The 21,047-nt window shown below is 43.8% G+C and overlaps 2 protein-coding genes across 3 annotated transcripts in view; both read right to left on the reverse strand.

Annotated features, from left to right (window-relative positions):
* Positions 1-1,014: 1,014 nt before the first annotated feature.
* On the reverse strand, positions 1,015-8,539 carry apool (apolipoprotein O-like). The gene is made up of 9 exons (XM_041895403.2): positions 8,469-8,539; positions 4,327-4,431; positions 3,961-4,080; positions 3,591-3,645; positions 3,405-3,503; positions 2,977-3,068; positions 2,579-2,686; positions 1,729-2,350; positions 1,015-1,450 (listed from the first exon to the last, which is right to left on the reverse strand). The coding sequence occupies exons 1-9, from the start codon at positions 8,478-8,480 to the stop codon at positions 1,362-1,364; spliced, it is 1,302 nt and encodes a 433-aa protein (XP_041751337.2). The 5' UTR covers positions 8,481-8,539; the 3' UTR covers positions 1,015-1,361.
* Positions 8,540-8,821: 282 nt separating this feature from the next.
* LOC121579949 (connector enhancer of kinase suppressor of ras 2-like) overlaps positions 8,822-21,047 on the reverse strand; it is a 56,837-nt gene continuing 44,611 nt past the window's right edge. For both annotated transcript variants that reach the window (XM_041894961.2, XM_041894960.2), the window contains 10 exons: positions 18,224-18,272; positions 18,070-18,118; positions 16,222-16,394; positions 15,884-15,957; positions 14,105-14,176; positions 12,728-12,798; positions 12,451-12,551; positions 11,780-12,308; positions 11,348-11,559; positions 8,822-11,137 (listed from right to left, as the gene is read on the reverse strand). In XM_041894961.2, the coding sequence (XP_041750895.1) occupies positions 10,916-11,137; positions 11,348-11,559; positions 11,780-12,308; positions 12,451-12,551; positions 12,728-12,798; positions 14,105-14,176; positions 15,884-15,957; positions 16,222-16,394; positions 18,070-18,118; positions 18,224-18,272 (1,552 nt within the window). In that variant the 3' untranslated portion in view covers positions 8,822-10,915. The remainder of the gene's footprint in view (positions 11,138-11,347; positions 11,560-11,779; positions 12,309-12,450; positions 12,552-12,727; positions 12,799-14,104; positions 14,177-15,883; positions 15,958-16,221; positions 16,395-18,069; positions 18,119-18,223; positions 18,273-21,047) is intronic.

The following is a 21,047-nucleotide window of genomic DNA, read 5'->3' on the forward strand; positions in this document are numbered from 1 at the left end:
CTTACAAATGCTATAAAAACATGGATGTGTTTTAAAACTGCACACTTGTTGACAAAATGCCACTTGGAAAATATTTGCATAGACTGACCTGACTAATAACAGAAGGTAAATTCGCAGGACAGAAAAACCGACAGCAGTGACCCAAGTAAATGAAAAGTCCCTAGTAAAGAAATGCCTATTATGAATTCTTATTGTGTAATGGTCCAGTTTGGTTAGTAAGGGAATTTATTTGAGTAGTATTACAGTGTTAATGAGATCCACAAATAAATATACACTCAGTGGCCAGTTTATTAGATACACCACCCAGTTCACGAAAATGGTTTGCTCCTACAGACAAGACAGTGAGTCGCGTGGCCATGGCTTGCTATATAAACAGGCATTCAGTTACTGTTCGATTGAACGTTTCAATGGGCAAAACAAGTGACCTAAGCGACTTTGAGCATGGTATGATCATCGGTGCCAGGCGCTCCGGTTCCAATATCTCAGAAACGGCTGGCCTCCTGGGCTTTTCACACATGACAGTGTCTAGGGTTTACCGGCAGTCCTGTGGGCGAAAACAGCTCGTTGATGAGAGGTCGAAGGAGAATGGCAAAAATCGTGCAAGCTAACAGGCAGGCCACAAACAGGTAAATAACGGCGCAGTACAACAGTGGTGTGCAGAACGGCATCTCGGAACACACAACTCGTCGGTCCTTGTCACGGATGGGCTATTGCAGCAGACGACCACACCGGGTTCCACTCCTATCAGCTAAAAACAAGAAGAAGCGGCTCGAGTGGGCCCGCAATCACCAACACTGGACAATTGAGGAGTGGAAAAACATTGCCTGGCCCAACGAATCCCGGTTCCTGTCGCATCATGCTGATAGCAGAGTCAGGATTTGGCGCAAGCAGCGTGTGTCCATGGCCCCATCCGGCCTGGTGTCAACAGTACAGGCTGGTGGCGGTGGTGTAATGGAGTGGGGAATGTTTTCCTAGCACACGTTAGGTCCCTTGATACCAATTGAGCAACGTGTCCATGCCCCGAAGAATTCAGGCTTTTCTGGAGACAAAGGGGGGTCCGACCCAGTCCTAGATGGGTGTACCTAATAAATTGTAAACCTTGTGTAGTGGCTCTGGAAGCAGGGTGTAAAGTTGTCTGTACCCTGTGGGTGTGTACATGTAAACTGCAGGCTACGCAAAGAAACAGAAGACACCAGAGGTCAAAATTCCAATACAGTATGGCTGCAACCTGATTCTCCATCCTCCGGCCTGTCATGGATTCAAATTGTTATTTTCAATTTCTGGAGCTTTCCCTTATCCATCCTTCCCCTCCCTCCCTCCCTCCCTCCCACATTCCCCCCACCTTCTCCTCCTGTCATTCTTCATCCACGCGTACTGTACAGGTCCTCATCCTCAGGGTTGGCCTGGCCCAGGTCAACTAGCTTAGGGTCTGGTGCAAATTTGGGTTTCCCTGGAAATATAAAAAATATTATTTTATAGTGGACATCAATATCTGATAAAGAAGATGAATCCAACTGTTTAGATTAAAATATATTCTCAGAGGCGGCTGGAGGGAGGTGCTGTAGGAGAACGAGCTCATTGTAATGGCTGGAATGGAATAAATGAAATGGTATCATGCATACGGAAACCAAGTTGGACTCCGTTCCATTCGAGCCATTACATTGAGCCCGTCCTCCAATAGCTCCTCCCACCAGCCTCCACTGCTTCACATTGATTTGTGTGACTCACCAGCAGTTTTTATTACAATCACAGATGGCTCCTCTGTTGTAGCTGGAGGAGCAGCCTCCTCAACAGGAGCAGGTACAGTCTCTTCAGCTGCAGGAGGTGAAGGAGCAGCTTCCTCCTCAACAGGTGCAGGTGGTGGAGGCTCTGTCTCTTCAGCAGGAGGTGGGAGAGGAATAACTTCCTCTGCTGGGGGAGGTGCAGGGACAGCCTCAGCAGGGGCAGGTGGAGGAATATCTTCAGCAGGTGGAGCAGCAGCTTCCTCAGCAGGAGGTGCAGGGGCAGCCTCTTCGGCAGGGGCAGCCTCTTCGGCAGGGGCAGCCTCTTCGGCAGGGGCAGCCTCTTCGGCAGGGGCAGGCACAAGGGCCCTCTGAACAGCCTCTTGCTCCACCACTGTGACTGCCTCAGGTTCAGCTGCAGGAGGTTCAGTGTCAATAGAACCCTCTGCAGGGTTCACCTCTGTGGTGGGCTGAGGGGCAGGTTCAGCCTCAGATGGAGCTGGGGGAGAACTAGGTTCAGTGGGGGAAGCCTTGTCAACTGCAGGCGTGGCTGGTTCAGATGATTCAGCTTCAGGGAGGGGCTTTGCCTCTGACACTTCTGGCTCAAGGATGGGAGCTGGTGGGGCTTGCTGCTTGTAAACAGGAAAACTTTGGTCAAGTTGTGTTTAATCCATAAAAATATGCTGTTCAAACTCAACTTTTCAACTCCTGAGAGAGCTTTAAACAGTTTGTAAGATCTATGAATCATTGACCTAGCTAGAACGCTGGTACACACGTTTTCCACAGTGAAAACAATTTAAATATGAGAACAGAGACTAGATGAAAAAAGCATCTATAATGTCAATAGTCTGTTGTACCTCAAGACTGACAGTTGGGGGAGTTACTTCTTTGGGCTTTGATTTAAATATTGATGCCACAGATGATGTAGTGCACTGGCTTACTGCATACATCTTCTGCCCCGTCATCTGCAGAAGAACAGAAACACATTGTTAGGCCTCTGTGGCATAACACAGGGAATCCAAAAGTTTCTGCTCTAATTTTAGCTCATATGCACATGGATGTTACAAAAATGTACATACATCTGCATTTAAAAAACGTGATATTGTGCAATAATACAAAAGGTGTCTAAACAGTCTAAAGTATTGGATCTCATGGCATTGGATTGATTTAATAGTGTGTAAAAAGGCCTTAGTGACACTCAAAAAGAAGCTGAGGCAAAAGTGTCCCAGTGCATTAATCTGTGGAATTACTGTACCTTTACAACACCCACTGTCTGAGTGGGGTAGCACACGGCCATGCCAATAGTGGCCATACCCAGAGGAACCCCCAGCCTCATCAGACGTGACCCTGCAGAGAAAGAACCAGTCAGCTACTGTACATAGTGGAACATGATACCAAAAGAGACATTTGGCAACCTGCTTATTTAGACATTTTACTGCAACGTGTACATTTCGGATCATCTATAATAAACTGCTGGTCAATAATCTGGGCTGTATTCAGTGATGTGAAATGTTCTGTACATTGCAGATAGATATAGAATGATTAAAGCGGACCCAATTCCCTATTTTATCGGAGACAATCATATCAGTTTTACACAATACATTTCTATCTGAACTATCTGTAATGTTACATTCTCCTGAACAGCGGAGGTCGTGCAATATCTTTAATGCGGCAACTCATTACCTTTCCTTGCCAGGATCAGACCAGCTAACCCAGAGACTGTGATTACACCGACCCTTGGGATAAAACCAGGAGGAGGATCTCTCAGGAACTCATATGTATCTAGGTAAAATAAACATGGAAAAAAGGTTTTGCAGAGATAGCAGAACAGACCTACTCATGTGTCAACAGAACTCCCCCACTCCTCACCATGTCCAGCAGTATAGACTTTTACAGCTCCAACCATGACAGAGGTATAAGCATTCTGGAAAAACAATGGTCAGAAATTAGCACAAAATACAACTTGTTTGCAAAACAAACCAATAGAGCTGAGATATTACTAGAGTTATACCACAAAAGCAGCCATTTTGAGAAAGTTCCTCACCTTCTATTGATCTCATGGCATCTAACACAAAATGAGAGTTCTCAGTAAGAGTAGATGTTTACTATAACTGAACTAAAGATCCACTCCAAAACTTCCAGCATGTAATTCTTAAAAATCTATATTGATAAATATTCAACATTAGCCGACATAACCAGCAGTGATAGAGGCCATCTGAGCCAGTTAGTGTTTCAATACCTTAACGGCTCTAACGTATGGCTGCAGCCCCACCCGGACCACCCCCAGCCCACTCTGCAGAGCTCCAGGCTGCTCATCCATGTAGTGCGTTGCTGGAGGGTCTGGAGCATAGATGGACAACTGAGGACAGTACAATAGATCAATAGGATCATCACTGGTGGCAATGGTCACGTACATCAGGTTTCAAGTTTATTGTCACGTGCACAAGCAAAGTGAAATGCCTTTCTTGCTTGCTCTTTCCGAACAATGCAGTAATCAATATCAGTAGTACTATAAAACATTTATAAAAAAGTAAAGTAGAACTAAAACACACGAGAAATAAGTAACTGTTCTTGAGTAAGTTCTACATCTTGGTCCTTAGATTACCTCTCTAGGGGAGAGCAGCACAGTCTCTGTTTTGTCCTGACTCATGGCATAAACTCGAAACGAGGCCAATCCCATTGCTGCTGGGATCACTGCCAGCTTCACTACCTGCAGACACACATAAACAACAACACAGACCTTTGTCAGGATAGGCCTAAAGTGGTTTTCCTGTCTGATATTCACATCTCAACAGTTATTGATGAAGCACAGTTGAATCGAATAAAATATAGGCTTACACCCGTTTTGTGCCAGCCATATTACATCGATATTTGAATCCAAGTATCGATTTGTATTTTTTTGCTACTGTTAGTCGTCCAAAACGCCGGTATTCTTCATCTTATAAATTTGTTCACCATCTTCTTTTTAAATAGTGAGCCAACATGTTTTCAGCACTTTTATTTCCCTGACTGATCAAAACTCATTTTCTCTCTCGTGTCTATTTTCAGCAGACATATAGATAGCCCATTCATTGACGATAACATCATCTTCCTTGGGAAATTTTGTTAAGAGCCCCGACGCTTGGTCTGAACGTTACCAAAGCATCGCTTGCGGTACGGTTTTTTGAGACATAAGGAACGTATCCTTCATATCAACAAGAAATTATTTCAGAAAAACAATAGGTTCAATTACTACACACCTTTACAGGGTTAGTGTTCCCACACTGCCATATCTCCATGTTACAGCGCTTGTTTACGGAAGACAGAGGCGACCACCTGGGTTAATTAGCTAGGCCAGGGGTGTCAAACTCATTTTAGCTCAGGGGCCACATGGAGGAAAATCTATTCCCAAGTGGGCCGGACCGGTAAAATCATGGTATATATAACTTAAAAACAACAACTTCAGATTGTTTTCTTTGTTTTAATATGATCAACATAAAACATAAAGCTGGAGCCTGAGGACAGTGTGTCCAAAATAGTACAAGCACAACATCACTAATAATCATAAAACACCTCAAGTTTATTTGAAAATTCTAAATAAAAAGAACACACAATGCCTCAGTGATTAACAGAACTGTTTCACAGATCACAGAACTATATCAGGGTGTCATTTCTCAGGCAGAAATGTAGATAAAAAATATGAAATCCTGTTCCCCAAACAAGTGCAAGAACCACAGAGTCAAGAATAGGTTAAATATACAAATAAAATAAAAACAATTAAAAACAATAGCACATCAACATAAAAACATATAAACATAAAGCTGGAGCCTGAGGACAGTGTGTCCAAAAGCACAACATCACTATTAATCATAAAACACCAAGTTATTTGAAAGTTCTGAGGACAAAGACCACACAAACACACAATGCCTCAGTGATTCACAGAAGTATATCACAGAACTATATCAGGGTGTCTCATGCAGCACTTTAAGTGGGGCTGCATAGTTTATTTGACTCCTGATACCTGGCATCTTTTAGCTTTCACCAGCACATCAAAATCAGGCGTCACATCCTGAGTGGCAGCCAACTTCAGGATGTGATTCAAGTGCTTGTGCGTGAGCCTTGAGCGCAGCTTTGTTTTATTTATGCTCATTACAGAGAACTTGCTCACAAAGATATGTGGTTCCAAACATGCACAACAGTTTTGCAGCGAGGGCTGTCAAGTTGGGGTAACCTGGCGAGAGATTCTGATAAAATGTGTCCAAGCCAGCTGCGGCAAATTTGCCCTTCAAATCCGAGTCACACTGCAAGTATATAATTTCAAGTTGGATGCTGACGGGCAGATCAGAGGGATTCACGGTGAATGGCGAGCAAAAAACGTTGAAGTCTTTCTCCAGTTCACCAAAAATCTGAAAGCGTTGCTCAAACTCCCGTAACAGTCCCGTTATTTTATCTTTGAACCGCTTCATGTCTGCCACATGTTGGGTCGCGCACACATTTTTCAGACAGGGGAAGTGAGCTGCATCACCACCGGCGAGTTGCGTCTCCCACAATGACAGCTTCAACTTGAAAGAACGTATGCTGTCATAATACTGCGTGACAACTTTGTTGCGCCCTTGCAGCTGTTTGTTCAAGTTATTCAGGTGCTCTGTAACATCCACCATAAATGCAAGGTCCTGCATCCATTCTGCGGAATGAAATTCTAACACTCCTTTTCTTCCATGAACTGTTCAATTTCTTCTCGTAAATCAAAGAAACGCCTCTGCACAGCACCTCGGCTTAACCATTTTACCTCAGTGTGGTATGGCAGGCCATAGATGTGGTCTTTCTCTCTGAGAAGGCTGTCAAACTGACGGTGATTCAGGCTTCTGGATCGGATGAAATTAACAGTTTGGATGACCACCTTCATGACGTTATCCATCTTTAATGACTTGCAACACAAAGCCTCCTGGTGCAAAATAGTGAAAAGTCAAAAAATCACATCCTCCATTTGCAGATTGCACTTTCTCTCTGAACTTTGTCACAACGCCTGCTTTTTTCCCGATCATTGAGGGCGCACCATCTGTAGCCAGGCTGACAGCGCGGGACCAGTCCACTCCGACCCTGTCCAGCGCGTCGACGAGTGCGGTGAAAATATCAGCTGCTGTCGTTGTATCTGTCATCGGCACCAACTCCACGAACTCCTCGGTGACGGTCAATGTGTCATTAACTCCGTGGATGAAAATGGCCAGTTGTGCAACATCTGTAATGTCCGTGCTTTCATCAATTGCAACCGAAAACGCAATAAATGACTTTACTTTTTGCTTCAACTGGCTGTCCAAATCCACTGAAAGATCGGAAATCCTGTCTGCAACTATGTTTCTTGTCAGGCTGCATGCTGTGAACACACCAAACATACAGCTTTCCCATTGAATTCCGTGAATAAATAGGAGGATGACAATTTTTCTTGGAACACTCTGCGTCCACTTTTCTCTTTTTTGACAGAGACATATTGGGGCAATGAGGGTGCCAAAGCACATAATGTTAAAAGTAGAAGCCGTAATAAATATCACGGGCAAAACAAAGTAGCTCATCCGGACTGGCTGCACGTGCTTGACGTACTTGCTCTGCCCCGGTATAAACAGTTTGCTTGCTTAACACAATTGCTATTGCGCCATCCAGTGGACGCAATTGGAACAGCAGTTTATTTTATTGAAAAATTGCAGCGCATTTTTATACTTTACAAAATCATCTCGCGGGCCGGATTAAACCCGTTTGCGGGCCTGATCCGGCCCGCGGGCCGGACGTTTGACACCCCTGAGCTAGGCTATCTGTTTAAGCATAACTGGGGAGGAAGTGTAGCAGAAGTGTTGTTCGTCGGCTGGAGGCACACACTGTATGGATCTATGCAAATCTGCAGCAGTAAGTATCTTTTTTATTTCAAAGATGATCGCTGATATAAGGGCCATATGTTTCAAACCGGCGACATGATGATTATTGACGTTTCTAAACTTTAAAACACAACATCATGATTGTAGTTCACATGGAGCCAGCCGTGGGCGAAGCTAACCATTGAAAAACCTACAGAGAAGCTATATAGTGAGCAATATGTTTGGAACATCAAATCGCAATTAAAATCGCAGTATGGAATCGAAATAGGCCTATAGCTAGAATCGTAATACATATCGTATCGGCACCTAAGTATCGTGATAATATCGTGAGGTCCCTGGCAAGTCCCAGCCCTAATTGTCATGATAAATACAGTTATCAGAACAGTATTTTACCTTAAATCATGGTTATTTTTGTTTTTAATGTAATATTAATTTGATCCTGATCAGAGAAAAGACATTGACCTTGTTGAACAGGATCTTCTAGATTGAAATAATTAACGTTAAATGGATACAGTTAAACTAGCTAACAAATGTAGGACAGATTACGAAGGTCACCTTAATCTTCTTTAATCACATTTAAAGAGTAGGCTACCTACAATGTTAATCCTTAAATAAAGAGAAACACTGGACTACATTACTATTCAATTCTAGATCTAATTTAAACTCCACATTCGTAGATAACTAGAACATAGTCCTACCACAGTAATTTGCGTTTGTACAACATGTTCTAAAAGGAGCGTGTCGCAAACTGCATGTTATATTGACGTTATTCTGGTCGATATAGACACATAGTTAAATACACAAATGTAAATTATTCGACCTTTTTAAAAGAATTTAGAGGACCAGTTCAAACTCAAGGAAAACATGGTTTAGGATAGATTTGCATGGCAGAAAAACTTACCGTGGTAGCCATGATGGTACCTCCTCCTCAGTGTCTTACCGGTGGCGATAAGGGACCAACTTTATCATAGGAAAACGCGTTAAATCCTGTTTGACTGTTGCTGTTGCAAGATTGCTTTTACTGGTCAGTGTATATGACCTCGAAAGTAACAATGATATACACAAAGCAATGTTAATCAGTTCTCCTATTCATTTAGAGAGTAGTGTTCTTCATTCCTTGTCCTATCCTTGAACAAGCCTGCACATGTGGGTCCCTGCAGGGTTGAAGAACTGCTTCAGTTCAGAGTGGCCTAATTTTGATGCACGTTTTATTATCGAAATAAATACACAGAAATGCATTCATTTGTGCAGTAATTCAGTTTATTGGTTTTACAACTTAAGTTTTACAACCTCGTACTGTATATATTTCTGAGAAACAAAGGCTACTTTTGATTCATAGGAAGAATAAATTTATTTCTCTTTCTCAATAACACTTTTTTAATAAGTTAATGTACAGATAAACAGATAATAATATACTTCCAAAAAAGAGCAATATGTTCCTTTTTTAATGTCGCAGTGCAACTTACATCTTAGCTACACACCTGCGCAGTTGTACTATGAGGTGCACACCTCCAAAATAACACAGTGGAACCCTGGGCAGATTGAACAGATTTCATGTACAATGTTTGAAAACATTGTGAGAACAATTACATTCTGGTTAAATGAAATACATTCTACAATACATGTACTGCTATTCATAAAATTTGAGAATTGAGAGCAACAACTTGAGAGTAACAACTGCGGACGTTTTAGAAGTGTTAGTAGCCTATATGTCTAATATGACATGTAGCCAGGCCAGTGTAGTTATACTGTATAATTTGAAGTATATTATACTGTATAACAAATGTACTGACACCTAAAGGCATTTTAAGTACCAGGACACATCACTGGATGATAACTGCAGGTAAATTGAAGCAATGTCAATATCCTGCCAGGAACAAAGGTACAAGTATTAAGCGTCGCAAAGAAAAACATTATCATTGACATTTTATAGAAATAAAATAGAAACAAGTAAAATAAAGTCAAGTAAATAGGCCTAGAAAAAGTGTCAAACTTGAAAAATTAAAAATGTGTTATGAGTTGTTGATCATGTATTTTGCGCAGGTAGAATGCAATCACATTGAAGTACTACTTCTCAACCTGTAAAAATAAACAACTTAAGCAGATACATATCTGTCAACAATTCCGTGATCCTTTTTAAAATAAGCCAGTACATTCACATAGAAAATCAGAGACACAGAAAGGGAACAGAATACATTAACAGAACTCAGGACCTGAATCAATCCTGAAGATCAGGAGGTAACTTCTGTAACAGCTGGAGTGAAGCAAAAACAGTCATTCAGGAGACGCAATGCTTTTTGTGTTTTATATCATTTTTCTATGAAAAATATAAGTAAAACAATTCTGTGGTCACAGAATCTAAAGATTGCATTCACAAGTATATAGTTCACAGTTTTAAATAGAGGGTGCTGCTATGCAAACAATAATATTTTTCTTTAACACATTTCTCAACCCCAATGGCCACATGTACATGTTTACTACCATGCAGATGTTTGATTTCAAAAATAAATTTCACCAACAAATTCTATAATGATGGGCAAAATCATAATAGCTACAAAGAGACATATCAATAAATGTAAAAAGTTTCATTCCGGTGAGCTGTGTTTGGCTAAACAAAATGTACATAATGTACATAATTATGCATACATGTTAAACATGCAACATCCGTACATACAACAGAAATGCATTATAAAACTCTACTGAGCTTCATACACTAAAAGCCCAAATACCTCCATCTCTCACTCTCTCTTCCTAACACACCCCTCTCCTCTCCACACTTTTACACATATTGGGTCTTTCTTTCCAGAGACTCAGGGTCACACAGTACCATGGTTCCCCAGTAGGGGGTGCATTGTTGTAATCAGTGATGCCTATTAGCTAGTCGCTACATAGCTCTCTCTTAAAGCAGCATTAAAGGGGAAATAAAACATTTAATAAAAACTAAACTCACTTCCTCTTAAGCAAGCAATGAAATAAGAAAAAAGACAATAGAAGAAAAAAATGCATTGCATCAGCCAAAAACAGTTATTGTCTTTTTGTTGTTAAGTTCTCTTTCAATCTATCATTTGTTGCATTTTCTGTTTTAAAGATAATGGATGATAGTTTCTCTTCAGGCATGCAGAATGGCACCCTGTGGGGGCCTTATTTTATCCAATATACAGTATATACACCGACCGTTACTCTCTTATGTTTAACCTCAGCGCAGTATGTACACATATTACAGTGATTGGTTTGTCAGTTAGTGAATGGTGACGGTAGACCCTGACTGCATGAACGATTGGGGGGGGAAGAGATAATGGCATGATTCCACAGTGTCTCCTTGTTACTCTGTCTCTGAGCACTCGTGTCTCAAACGTGCGTTTCGATGAAGGAGTGGGTGTGCATCATCAGTGGTGGGGACAGGGGTGAGAGGTCGGACCCCTCGGGGTGAGGCTCTGTCGGGGCGGAGCTGAACTCACAGATGTCCACAAACAGCTCATGGTGCTGCTGCTTCCACTGCTGGAACTTCTGGGAGCTTAGACCGGAGTCGTCCAGCACTTGGCTGATAATGGCCAGATCACCCTCTTTGGCCTGTGGGAAAACATCAATTAGTGTTTGGCTTACATACCACCCCAATGACCACACTCATATGCCACCTCACTCTCATCACCATAGACAGCCACCTACTGGACCTGTAACACCCTCTGTACCTCTATAAGTCTTCACCCTGCCCTATGACTCATACCTGCCCTATGACTGTGCCACAGCCTGCTCTGTGGTTGTGTCCCACCCTCTCCGTACCTTGAGTGTGCTGTGCAGGGCACGAATGCGGTGCAGCTTGTCGTTGATGACAGGGTCGTTGCAGCGCTTGACGAAGGAGCGTCTGAACTCCTGTTTGGTAGAGGGCCTCTGCTCCCCCATGGCAGACAGGCTGGCCCGCTCTATGGAGCGATACAGCTCCTGAAAGCCATCCACTCCCTCATGATCATGACCTCGCTCTTTAGACCGAGAATCTGAGGGGGGAGAGTAGGACAGGATTTCAAAGCTCTGTGCGCTAAACCTTATTCAACCATTTAAACTTGGATAAAAGCTTTACAATGTACCTTATCATCAAATAAATATATAATCAAAGCATAACAAGGTATATGTGTATTTTTTAAACAGTAACTTGAAGTCTGAGGAGTCCTAAAGACAAGCCTGGCGAAAGCAGGAAGTGCTAGAGTGCATCCTTACCTTGGTGTTTCTTGGAGTTGTGCTTTCTGAATGGCACCTCGTCGTCCTCACTCCTCTCCTCTGAGGGTCCTGCTGAGCACAGGTTGCCCTTGGTGCCCTGCACGTCCCTGTTCCGGGGCAGGCTCTGGCTGCGCTGCTTGTGGGCACAGTGAAGGCGCTGTTCGCGTTCCTCTATGTCCACCAATGGGAAGGGCCCATCTCTGTCAGGTTGTCGGCGCCTCTGGGCGGGCAGTGTGGCCTGGCGCCGGCGCTCAGGGGACATGAGCAGCTGACCCATTCCCATGTGGCCGCTGCCGTAGCCCCCGTCACCCTCCCCCGGCACGGTCTGCAGGAAGTGGAGGCCCGAGCTGGTGAGGGGCGTCTCGATCAGGTCCTGCCAGGAGCGGCGTTGGGTGTCGCGGAGGGTGGGGCGGCAGCCAGAGGAGTGGGTGCTCCCGGGGACGTCCGGACGGGAGTCCTCAGCTGAGGAGTGGGAGTATGTGGACTCACTGGAGAAGTGGCGCTCAGGGAACGGACTGGAGGAGTTCACCTGGAAGGGAGCAAGTGGACAGAGGTATTTAATGATATTGATAGGACCACTATGTGTTGTATGAGTGTATGTATGTGTGTGTGCAGTGAATGTGTACATGTGAGTGTGTGTTCCAGAGTGTGAACCAGTGGCCTGCACTCACAGACGGGGTGCGGTGGTAGGTGTCACAGCGAGATGACATGCCCTCTTGTTTCAGGGTCATAGAACCATCCATCTCATCCTGGTCACTCTCACTCCAGTAATCTGAAACACATCAAAGTTAAACATCATTAAACTAAACACCTTGGGTGACCTCATCCATGCCAATACTGTCTGTGTACAATAGGCATTGGTGTAATACATTTACATAACATTTCACTTCAATGTCCTTAAATCATTAGATTTACACATCACAACAATATGTAGTCAGATTGTCCTACCTTCATCAGGGCGTGGAACCTTATCGTCAGGTGTGTAGCCAATCGCCGCCAGCCCCAGCCGGTTCATCCATCTAAATGGGTAAGAGGACAGGGTGCAGATACACAACATGAGATGTTAACTGACTAACTGATACCATACTGGGAGTGGTGGGAGGTTTGACATGTGTTATATTACACTGTAATCTATATTTCTTAAGAATATTCATTATCTACAGCTGCACCATCGAGAGCATCCTGACTGGTTGCATCACCGCCTGGTATGGCAACTGCTTGGCCTCCGACCGCAAGGCACTACAGAGGGTAGTGCGTACGGCCCAGTACATCACTGGGGCAAAGCTTCCTGCCATCCAGGACCTCTATACCAGGCGGTGTCAGAGGAAGGCCCTCAAAATTGTCAAAGACTCCAGCCACCCTAGTCATAGACTGTTCTCTCTGCTACCGCACGGCAAGCGGTACCGGAGTGCCAAGTCTAGGTCCAAAAGACTTCTCAACAGCTTCTACCCCCAAGCCATAAGACTCCTGAACAGCTAATCATGGCTACCCGGACTATTTGCACTGCCCCCCCACCCCATCCTTTTTGCACTGCTGCTACTCTAAGTATTTATGCATAGTCACTTTAACTCTACCCACATGTACATATTACCTCAACTACCTCAACTAGCCGGTGCCCCCGCACATTGACTCTGCAACGGTACCCCCCTGTATATATAGCCTCCCTACTGTCACTTTATTTTACTTCTGCTCTTTTTTTTCTCAACACTTTTTTTGTTGTTGTTTTATTCTTACTTTTTTTGTTTAAAATAAATGCACTGTTGGTTAAGGGCTGTAAGTAAGCATTTCACTGTGATGTCTGCACCTGTTGTATTCGGCGCATGTGACCAATAAAATTTGATTTGATTATTAACAGTTTGCATTGAATGGAAGAATGTCTATCGATGGTATGATATGCAGTCTTTCTGAATCCTCTCACATTCACATTACAAAGAAAAGAGCCAGAGATAATAAGTCAATCAGTCACAACCCAAGATGAAACTGTTTCTGATAAACAAAGCACTAGCTGCTGACCCAGAGGGCTCTTTGAAACAAGAGACTTACTGCCTTTTATCATCTTCTCAGTAGAATAATTTTTTTTTTTTTTAAGTCTCAGTAGAACAACACTACAGACACCTAAAGTATATTTTCTTATTCCTCATGTTTGAGAATAAAATAACTATGTCAAAGCTCCAGCTATGAATGCTCTGAAACAGAGCATTTCCTTAAATAATATGTAAGCTAATGTACATGCTGTTACAATCAAGAAAGCATTTCATGAAATAAGCACACTAATTAACCCTACCATCAAAGTACAGGTAGTAATGCTAGAAAAAATTGTGTTACCTGTTCATCTCCTCCAAACAGTCTGTGGCAAAAAAGAAACTCTTGATTTTGGGATGGCAGGCTTTAAAGGCACTGTAACAGAAGCAGAAACAACATCCAATTAGTCTGTGTAGTGTTGTAGATCATCTGACGCTTAAACATTTCCATTTTGCATTATTTCATTCTGTTAGCCTGAGATCCAGACCACCTTGTAAAAAACGCAAAAAATCTGGTGTTTCTATGTCAAACGGTTTTGTTATATTTCAGTCTTCTGTGATGTATATAAAGTGTAATACTGGGATGCAAACTGAAAATGTAATATTGTGGCTTGCGAAAGTATTCACCCCCCTTGGCATTTTTCCTATTTTGTTGGCTTACAACCTGGAATTAAAATTGATTTTTTGGGGGGTGATCTTTATTAAATAAATAAATAAATAAATTGAGTAAAAAGTGACCTACGGATTAACACAACCTTGTACTGGCACAGTTTAAACTAAGCTACTGCGCCTATCATTTGATTTATACAACATGCCAAACCCCCCCAAAGTCAATACTTTGTAGAGCCACCTTTTGCAGCAATTACAGCTGGGGGTATGTCTCTATAAGCTTGGCACATATAGCCAAGGGATTTTTTTCCCATTCTTCAAGGCAAAACTGCTCCAGCTCCTTGGATGGGTTCCGCTGGTGTACAGCAATCTTTAAGTCATACCACAGGTTCTCAATTGGATTAGGCCATTCCAAGACATTTAAATGTTTCCCCTTAAACCACTCAAGTGTTGCTTTAGCAGTATGCTTAGGGTCATTGTCCTGCTGGAAGGTGAACCTCCGTCCCAGTCTCAAATCTCTGGAAGACTGAAACAGGTTTCCCTCAAGTATTTCCCTGTATTTAGCGCCATCCATCATTCCTTCAATTCTGACCACTTTCCCAGTCCCTGCCAATGAAAAACATCCCCACAGCATGATGCTGCCACCACCATGCTTCACTGTGGGGATGGTGTTCTCGGGGTGATGAGAGGTGTTGGGTTTGCGCCAGACATGGTGTTTTCCTTGATGGCCAAAAAGCTCAATTTTTGTCTCATCTGACCAGAGTACCTTCTTCCATATGTTTGGGGAGTCTCCCACATGCCTTTTGGCAAACACCAAACGTGTTTGCTTATTTTTTTCTTTAAGCAATGGCTTTTTTCTGGCCACTTTTCCGTAAAGCACAGCTCTGTGGAGTGTACAGCTTAAAGTGGTCCTATGAACAGATACTCCAATCTCCGCTGTGGAGCTTTGCAGCTCCTTCAGGGTTATCTTTGGTCTCTTTGTTGCCTGTGATTAATGCCCTCCTTGCCTGGTCCGTGAGTTTTGGTGGATGGCCCTCTCTTGGCAGGTTTGTTGTGGTGCCATATTCTTTCCATTTTTTTAATAATGGATTTAATGGTGTTCCGTGGGATGTTCAAAGTTTCTGATATTTTTTTTACAACCCAACCCTGATATGTACTTCTCCACAACTTTGTCCCTGGCCTGTTTGGAGAGTTCCTTGGTATTCATGGTGCCGCTTGCTTGGTGGTGCCCCTTGCTTAGTGGTGTTGCAGACTCTGGGGCCTTTCAGAACAGGTATATATATACTGAGATCATGTGACAGATCATGTGACACTTAGATTGTACACAGGTGGACTTTATTTAACTAATTATGTGACTTCTGAAGGTAATTGGTATGATGTGTTTGTCTCTGTTTCATTTAGACTTTGTTTTCTTTTAAATCCCCAGGTTCACTAACAGTTTGAGAGACAAAAAAACAATCACAAAAACACTCACTGTTTCCTTCTGCATTCAATTGCTCTATCTATTCGGAACTCAGGTAGGCTGATGAAACCTTCAGCCTTCTCGTCCTAGGAAGGGAGAGGTAAGGGAAATGAGAAGCAATACATTCCAGTATGTCTGTAGAGATGACAGACCTCATTAAGTATATCAGACATACTGGAATATACTGTACACTACGTGACACTGCAACATAAATGGTTCAGTATCTGGAATATGGCCTGTAGTGTTGCTATGTTTGTGTGAGTCACCATGACAAATCTGCAGATAGTGCTGGTAAACAGCAAGCCTGTTGTGGCAGATAAGAGAAAATAAAGTAATGTTTGACAGCTTACATTCTGGTTGGTGTACCAGTAGAGCGAGGAGTCCTTGAGGATGAACCAGTACTTCTTCCACTTCTGGGTGAAGTAGCCCTTGGCATCCTTCTTCTTCCACAGCCAGCCCTCACAGTCCCCATGGCCCAGGTCCTTACAGGAGATACGCCTACGGCTAGCGCTAGTCAGAGAACCTGGGTGGAGAGCAGGATATCACAGGGAATTATCATAGACACATGAACACACTAAACATTCCCGGGATGATATCCTCAATACTAGCATCATTTCAAACCCATCACCAACTCTTAGTAAACTATTGGAATAAATGGTGTTTGACCAGATAAAATGCTATTTTACAGTAAACTAATTGACAGCAAACTTTCAGCATGCTTATAGAGAAGGACAGTCAACAAGCACAGCACTTACACAAATGACTGATGATTGGCTGAGAGAAATTAATGATAAAAAGATTGTGGGGGCTGTTTTGTTAGACTTCAGTGCGGCTTTTGACATTATCGATCATAGTATGCTGCTGGAAAAACCTATGTGTTATGGCTTTACTCCCCCTGCTATATTGTGGATACAGAGTTAACTGTCTAACAGAACACAGAGGGTGTTCTTTAATGGAAGCCTCTCCAACATAATCCAGGTAGAATCAGGAATTCCCCAGGGCAGCTGTCTAGGCCCATTACTTTTTTCAATCTTTACTAATGACATGCCACTGGCTTTGAGTATGCGGATGACTCAACACTATACATGTCAGCTACTACAGCGACTGAAATGACTGCAACACTTAACAAAGAGTTGCAGTTAGTTTCAGAGTGGGTGGCAAGGAATAAGTTAATCCTGAATAATTCTAAAACTTAAAGCATTGTATTTGGGACAAATCATTCACTAAACCCTAAACCTCAACTAAATCTTGTAATAAATAATGTGGAAATTGAGCAAGTTGAGGTGACTAAACTGCTTGGAGTAACCCTGGTTGTAAACTGTCATGGTCAAAACATATTGATACAACAGTAGCTAAGATGAGAAGTATGTCCGTAATAAAGCGCTGCTCTACCTTCTTAACAGCCCTATCAACAAGGCAGGTCCTACAGGCCTAGTTTTGTCACACCTGGACTATTGTTCAGTCATGTGGTCAGGTGCCACAAAAAAGGACTTAGGAAAATTGCAATTGGCTCAGAACAGGGCAGCACAGCTGGCCCTTGGATGTACACAGAGAGCTAATATTAATAATATGCCAATCTCTCCTGGCTCAAAGTGGAGGAGAGATTGACTTCATCACTACTTGTATTTATGAGGGGTATTGACATGTTGAATGCACCAAGCTGTCTGTTTGAACTACTGGCGCACAGCTCGGACACCCATGCATACCCCACAAGACATGCCACCAGAGGTCTCTTCACAGTCTCGAAGTCCAGAACAGACTATGGGAGGCGCACAGTACTACATAGAGCCATGACTACATGGGACTCTATTCCACATCAAGTAACTGATGCAAGTAGTAAAGTAAAAAAAAAATACCTTATGGAAGAGCAGGGACTGTGAAGCAACACAAACGTAGGCGCATACACATGCATACACACACACGATAACATACGCACTATACATACACGTACACATGGGTTTTGTACTGTCGATATATGGTAGGGGTGGAGTAAGGGCCTGAGGGCACACAGTGTGTTGTGAAATCTGTGAATGTATTGTAATGTTTAAAAAAATGTATGAACTGCCTTCATTTTGCTGGACCCCAGGAAGAGTAGCTGCTAAGGGGGATCCATAATAAATACAAATCCTAATATACAATTATTGACAAAGGATCACCAAAAGAATCCTCACAGTAAAAGGATTTATCCCATGTCTCACCTTTGGTTCTCTTTTTGGTCTTAGTCCTTAAAGACGCATAGTGAAATGACTGCAAGGAGAGGGAAGAGGAGAGGGTTTGATTAGAAGAGGTTTCTAAAGTACAGTACTCATACCATGGGAGTAACAGTAGTATTATTGAAATCTTTTACTTTACCTTCCTCATGGATGAGCCTCCTTGTCTTTCGATGCCAAAACTAGCATACCTGAGGAGAGGGGAGATCAGGTGAGTAAGCCTACAACAAAATGGACGCTAACCCTCTTTATCTGGGGATGAGATCATTGTCACGATCGTCTAATGAGGAGGACCAAGGCGCAGCGTTGAAAGTGAACATAGTATTTATTAGACTGATCACACGATCAAAATAACTGACGAAAACGTGATGTCTCTGGTTACATACACAAACCAAAATGAGAACAAGAAACCACAACACAAAGTGGAAAGACCGATAGTTAAATATGGCTCCCAATCAGAGACAACCAGCTGACACTCGTTGCCTCTGATTGGGAGTCACTCAGGCCAACATAGATATACAAACATAGAATACACACCCTGGCTCAACATAACATAGTCCCCAGAGCCAGGGCGTGACAGTACCCCCCCCCCAAAGGCGCGGACTCCGACCGCGCCAAACAACCACAACAGGGGAGGGACCGGGTGGGCACTCCGCCTCGGCGGCGGATCCGGCTCCGGACATGACCCAGGCACGGGTTGTGCTGGACTGACGACGCGCACCCCTAGCTTGGTGCGTGGAGGAGGAACGGGCCTTACCAGGCTGACGACGCACACCGTAGGCTTGGTGCGTGGAGCAGGGACAGGCCGGACTGGGCTGGCGACGCGCACCACCGACTTGGTGCGGAGAGCAGGAACGGGCCGGACAGGGCTGACGAAACGCACCACAGACTTGGTGCGGGGAGCAGGAACGGGCCGGACAGGGCTGACGAAACGCACCACAGACTTGGTGCGGGGAGCAGGAACGGGCCGGACAGGGCTGACGAAACGCACCACAGACTTGGTGCGGGGAGCAGGAATGGGCCGGACTGGGCTGGCGACGCGCACCACAGACTTGGTGCGGAGAGCAGGAACGGGCCGGACAGGGCTGGTGACGCGCACCACCGACTTGGTGCGGGGAGCAGGAATGAGCCGGACCGGGCTGACGACGCGCACCACTGACTTGGTGCGGGGAGCTTGGATGGGCCGGACTGGGCTGACGACGCGCACCACTGACTTGGTGCGGGGAGCTTGGATGGGCCGGACTGGGCTGGCGACGCGCACCACAGACTTGGTGGGAGTGGCAGGAACAGGCCGGACCGTACTGGGAACACACACCACTGGCCCTACGTGGGGATCAGGAACAGGCCGGACCGGACTGGCAACACACGCCAGTACCTCTCGCCGTGCCTCTACATCCTCCTTCCCCCTGGTGACCAGTGACTCCCGTAACCTGGCAGCCTCCTGCTGCCCCGTCGTCCACGGCGTTAGCCCCCCCCTAAAAATTTTATGGGCTTCACGCCTACCCGTGGCCAAGGCCTCCATCCCTCTCGCCAGACTCTCACCCCACTGCTCCAAAGTCCAACCTCTCTCCTCCTCGCTTGGCTTGGCCCAGTCGAACCTCCTACTCCACTGCTCCCAAGTCCATCCTCTCTCTTCTTCACGCTGCTTGGTCCTGTTATGGTGGTTTCTTCTGTCACGATCGTCTAATGAGGAGGACCAAGGCGCAGCGTTGAAAGTGAACATAGTATTTATTAGACTGATCACACGATCAAAATAACTGACGAAAACATGATGTCTCTGGTTACATACACAAACCAAAATGAGAACAAGAAACCACAACACAAAGTGGAAAGACCGATAGTTAAATATGGCTCCCAATCAGAGACAACCAGCTGACACTCGTTGCCTCTGATTGGGAGTCACTCAGGCCAACATAGATATACAAACATAGAATACACACCCTGACTCAACATAACATAGTCCCCAGAGCCAGGGCGTGACAATCATCCTGTACTGGTATAAAACTAATCCTTACATGAATATTATTCATTAAAAAAGGCAGAATCGTCACTTGATATCTATGCAAGAAACATATTAATGTATATTCCATCGACATGAATGCATGAGTTACATAGAGTACATTAAACATTGATTTGTTTGAGTGTATCTCATGCTAGAATTCATCCCAAATAACTTTTTTTAGGGGGTAGATCAGCTTTAATATTTTAATTTAAAGATTGTAACTTCCATCAATGTAATTGTCTGCATCACTTCCAATCCCCCATGTTTTTTTTTTCTCGCAAATATATATATATACATACATACATATCCTTTTAAAAATATATATTTCCCTTTATTACTTTCCAACCCCACCACCCCTTCCCTAATTGGAGTAAACAACAATGCTTAGGCCTCTACTTCCAGCTTATACATACTATATACAAATAACTTAGTAGCTTTATCATACCCAGGGCTGGCCTGAATGCCCATCTGGAAATGGCTCTACTGACAGATGGTATAGCATTCTCAATATAAGCCTCACTACTTACTTTTGTAATACACTCAGATCCAGCTTTCATACTGTACGTCATAGTGTATTAGGTACAGAAACATCTATTTTGGGTGTGTAACATGCAGTGGACTGGATGTCAAACACATAGCAGGTATCTGACACCTTGGCTTGAACATAATTACTCTTCACCTACCCATATACTCGGTGTACAAATTGTGAGTGCATCCATTCTACCAAAGAGAATGATCTAAACTAAACCCTGATACATTTGGACAAGTACTGTATAGTTTCCAGCAAGTGAAAGAAGTGAGCTAAACCACAGAGCTGGTGGCAGGAAATCCAATTCAGCCAGTCTCTGTGTCTCAGTAGAGCTCAGCACAGCACAACGGAAACCGCTCAGGGGATGTGCTGCTCATGTTGGCTATCTATGAACACATTAATTGCACTAATCACTGTAAAAATGCCTGAGAGGAC

This window comes from Coregonus clupeaformis, chromosome 13 (genome assembly GCF_020615455.1).
Source record: "Coregonus clupeaformis isolate EN_2021a chromosome 13, ASM2061545v1, whole genome shotgun sequence".
Lineage (NCBI taxonomy): Eukaryota > Metazoa > Chordata > Actinopteri > Salmoniformes > Salmonidae > Coregonus > Coregonus clupeaformis.

Excerpts from the sequence above, each read along its gene's own strand:
- apool (XM_041895403.2), bottom strand. Across the intron at positions 4,081-4,326 it reads TGCTGCTCTCCCCTAGAGAG|TTGTCCATCTATGCTCCAGA; the intron begins GTAATCTAAGGA and ends TACTGTCCTCAG. Across the intron at positions 3,504-3,590 it reads AGTCTATACTGCTGGACATG|ATACATATGAGTTCCTGAGA; the intron begins GTGAGGAGTGGG and ends TATTTTACCTAG.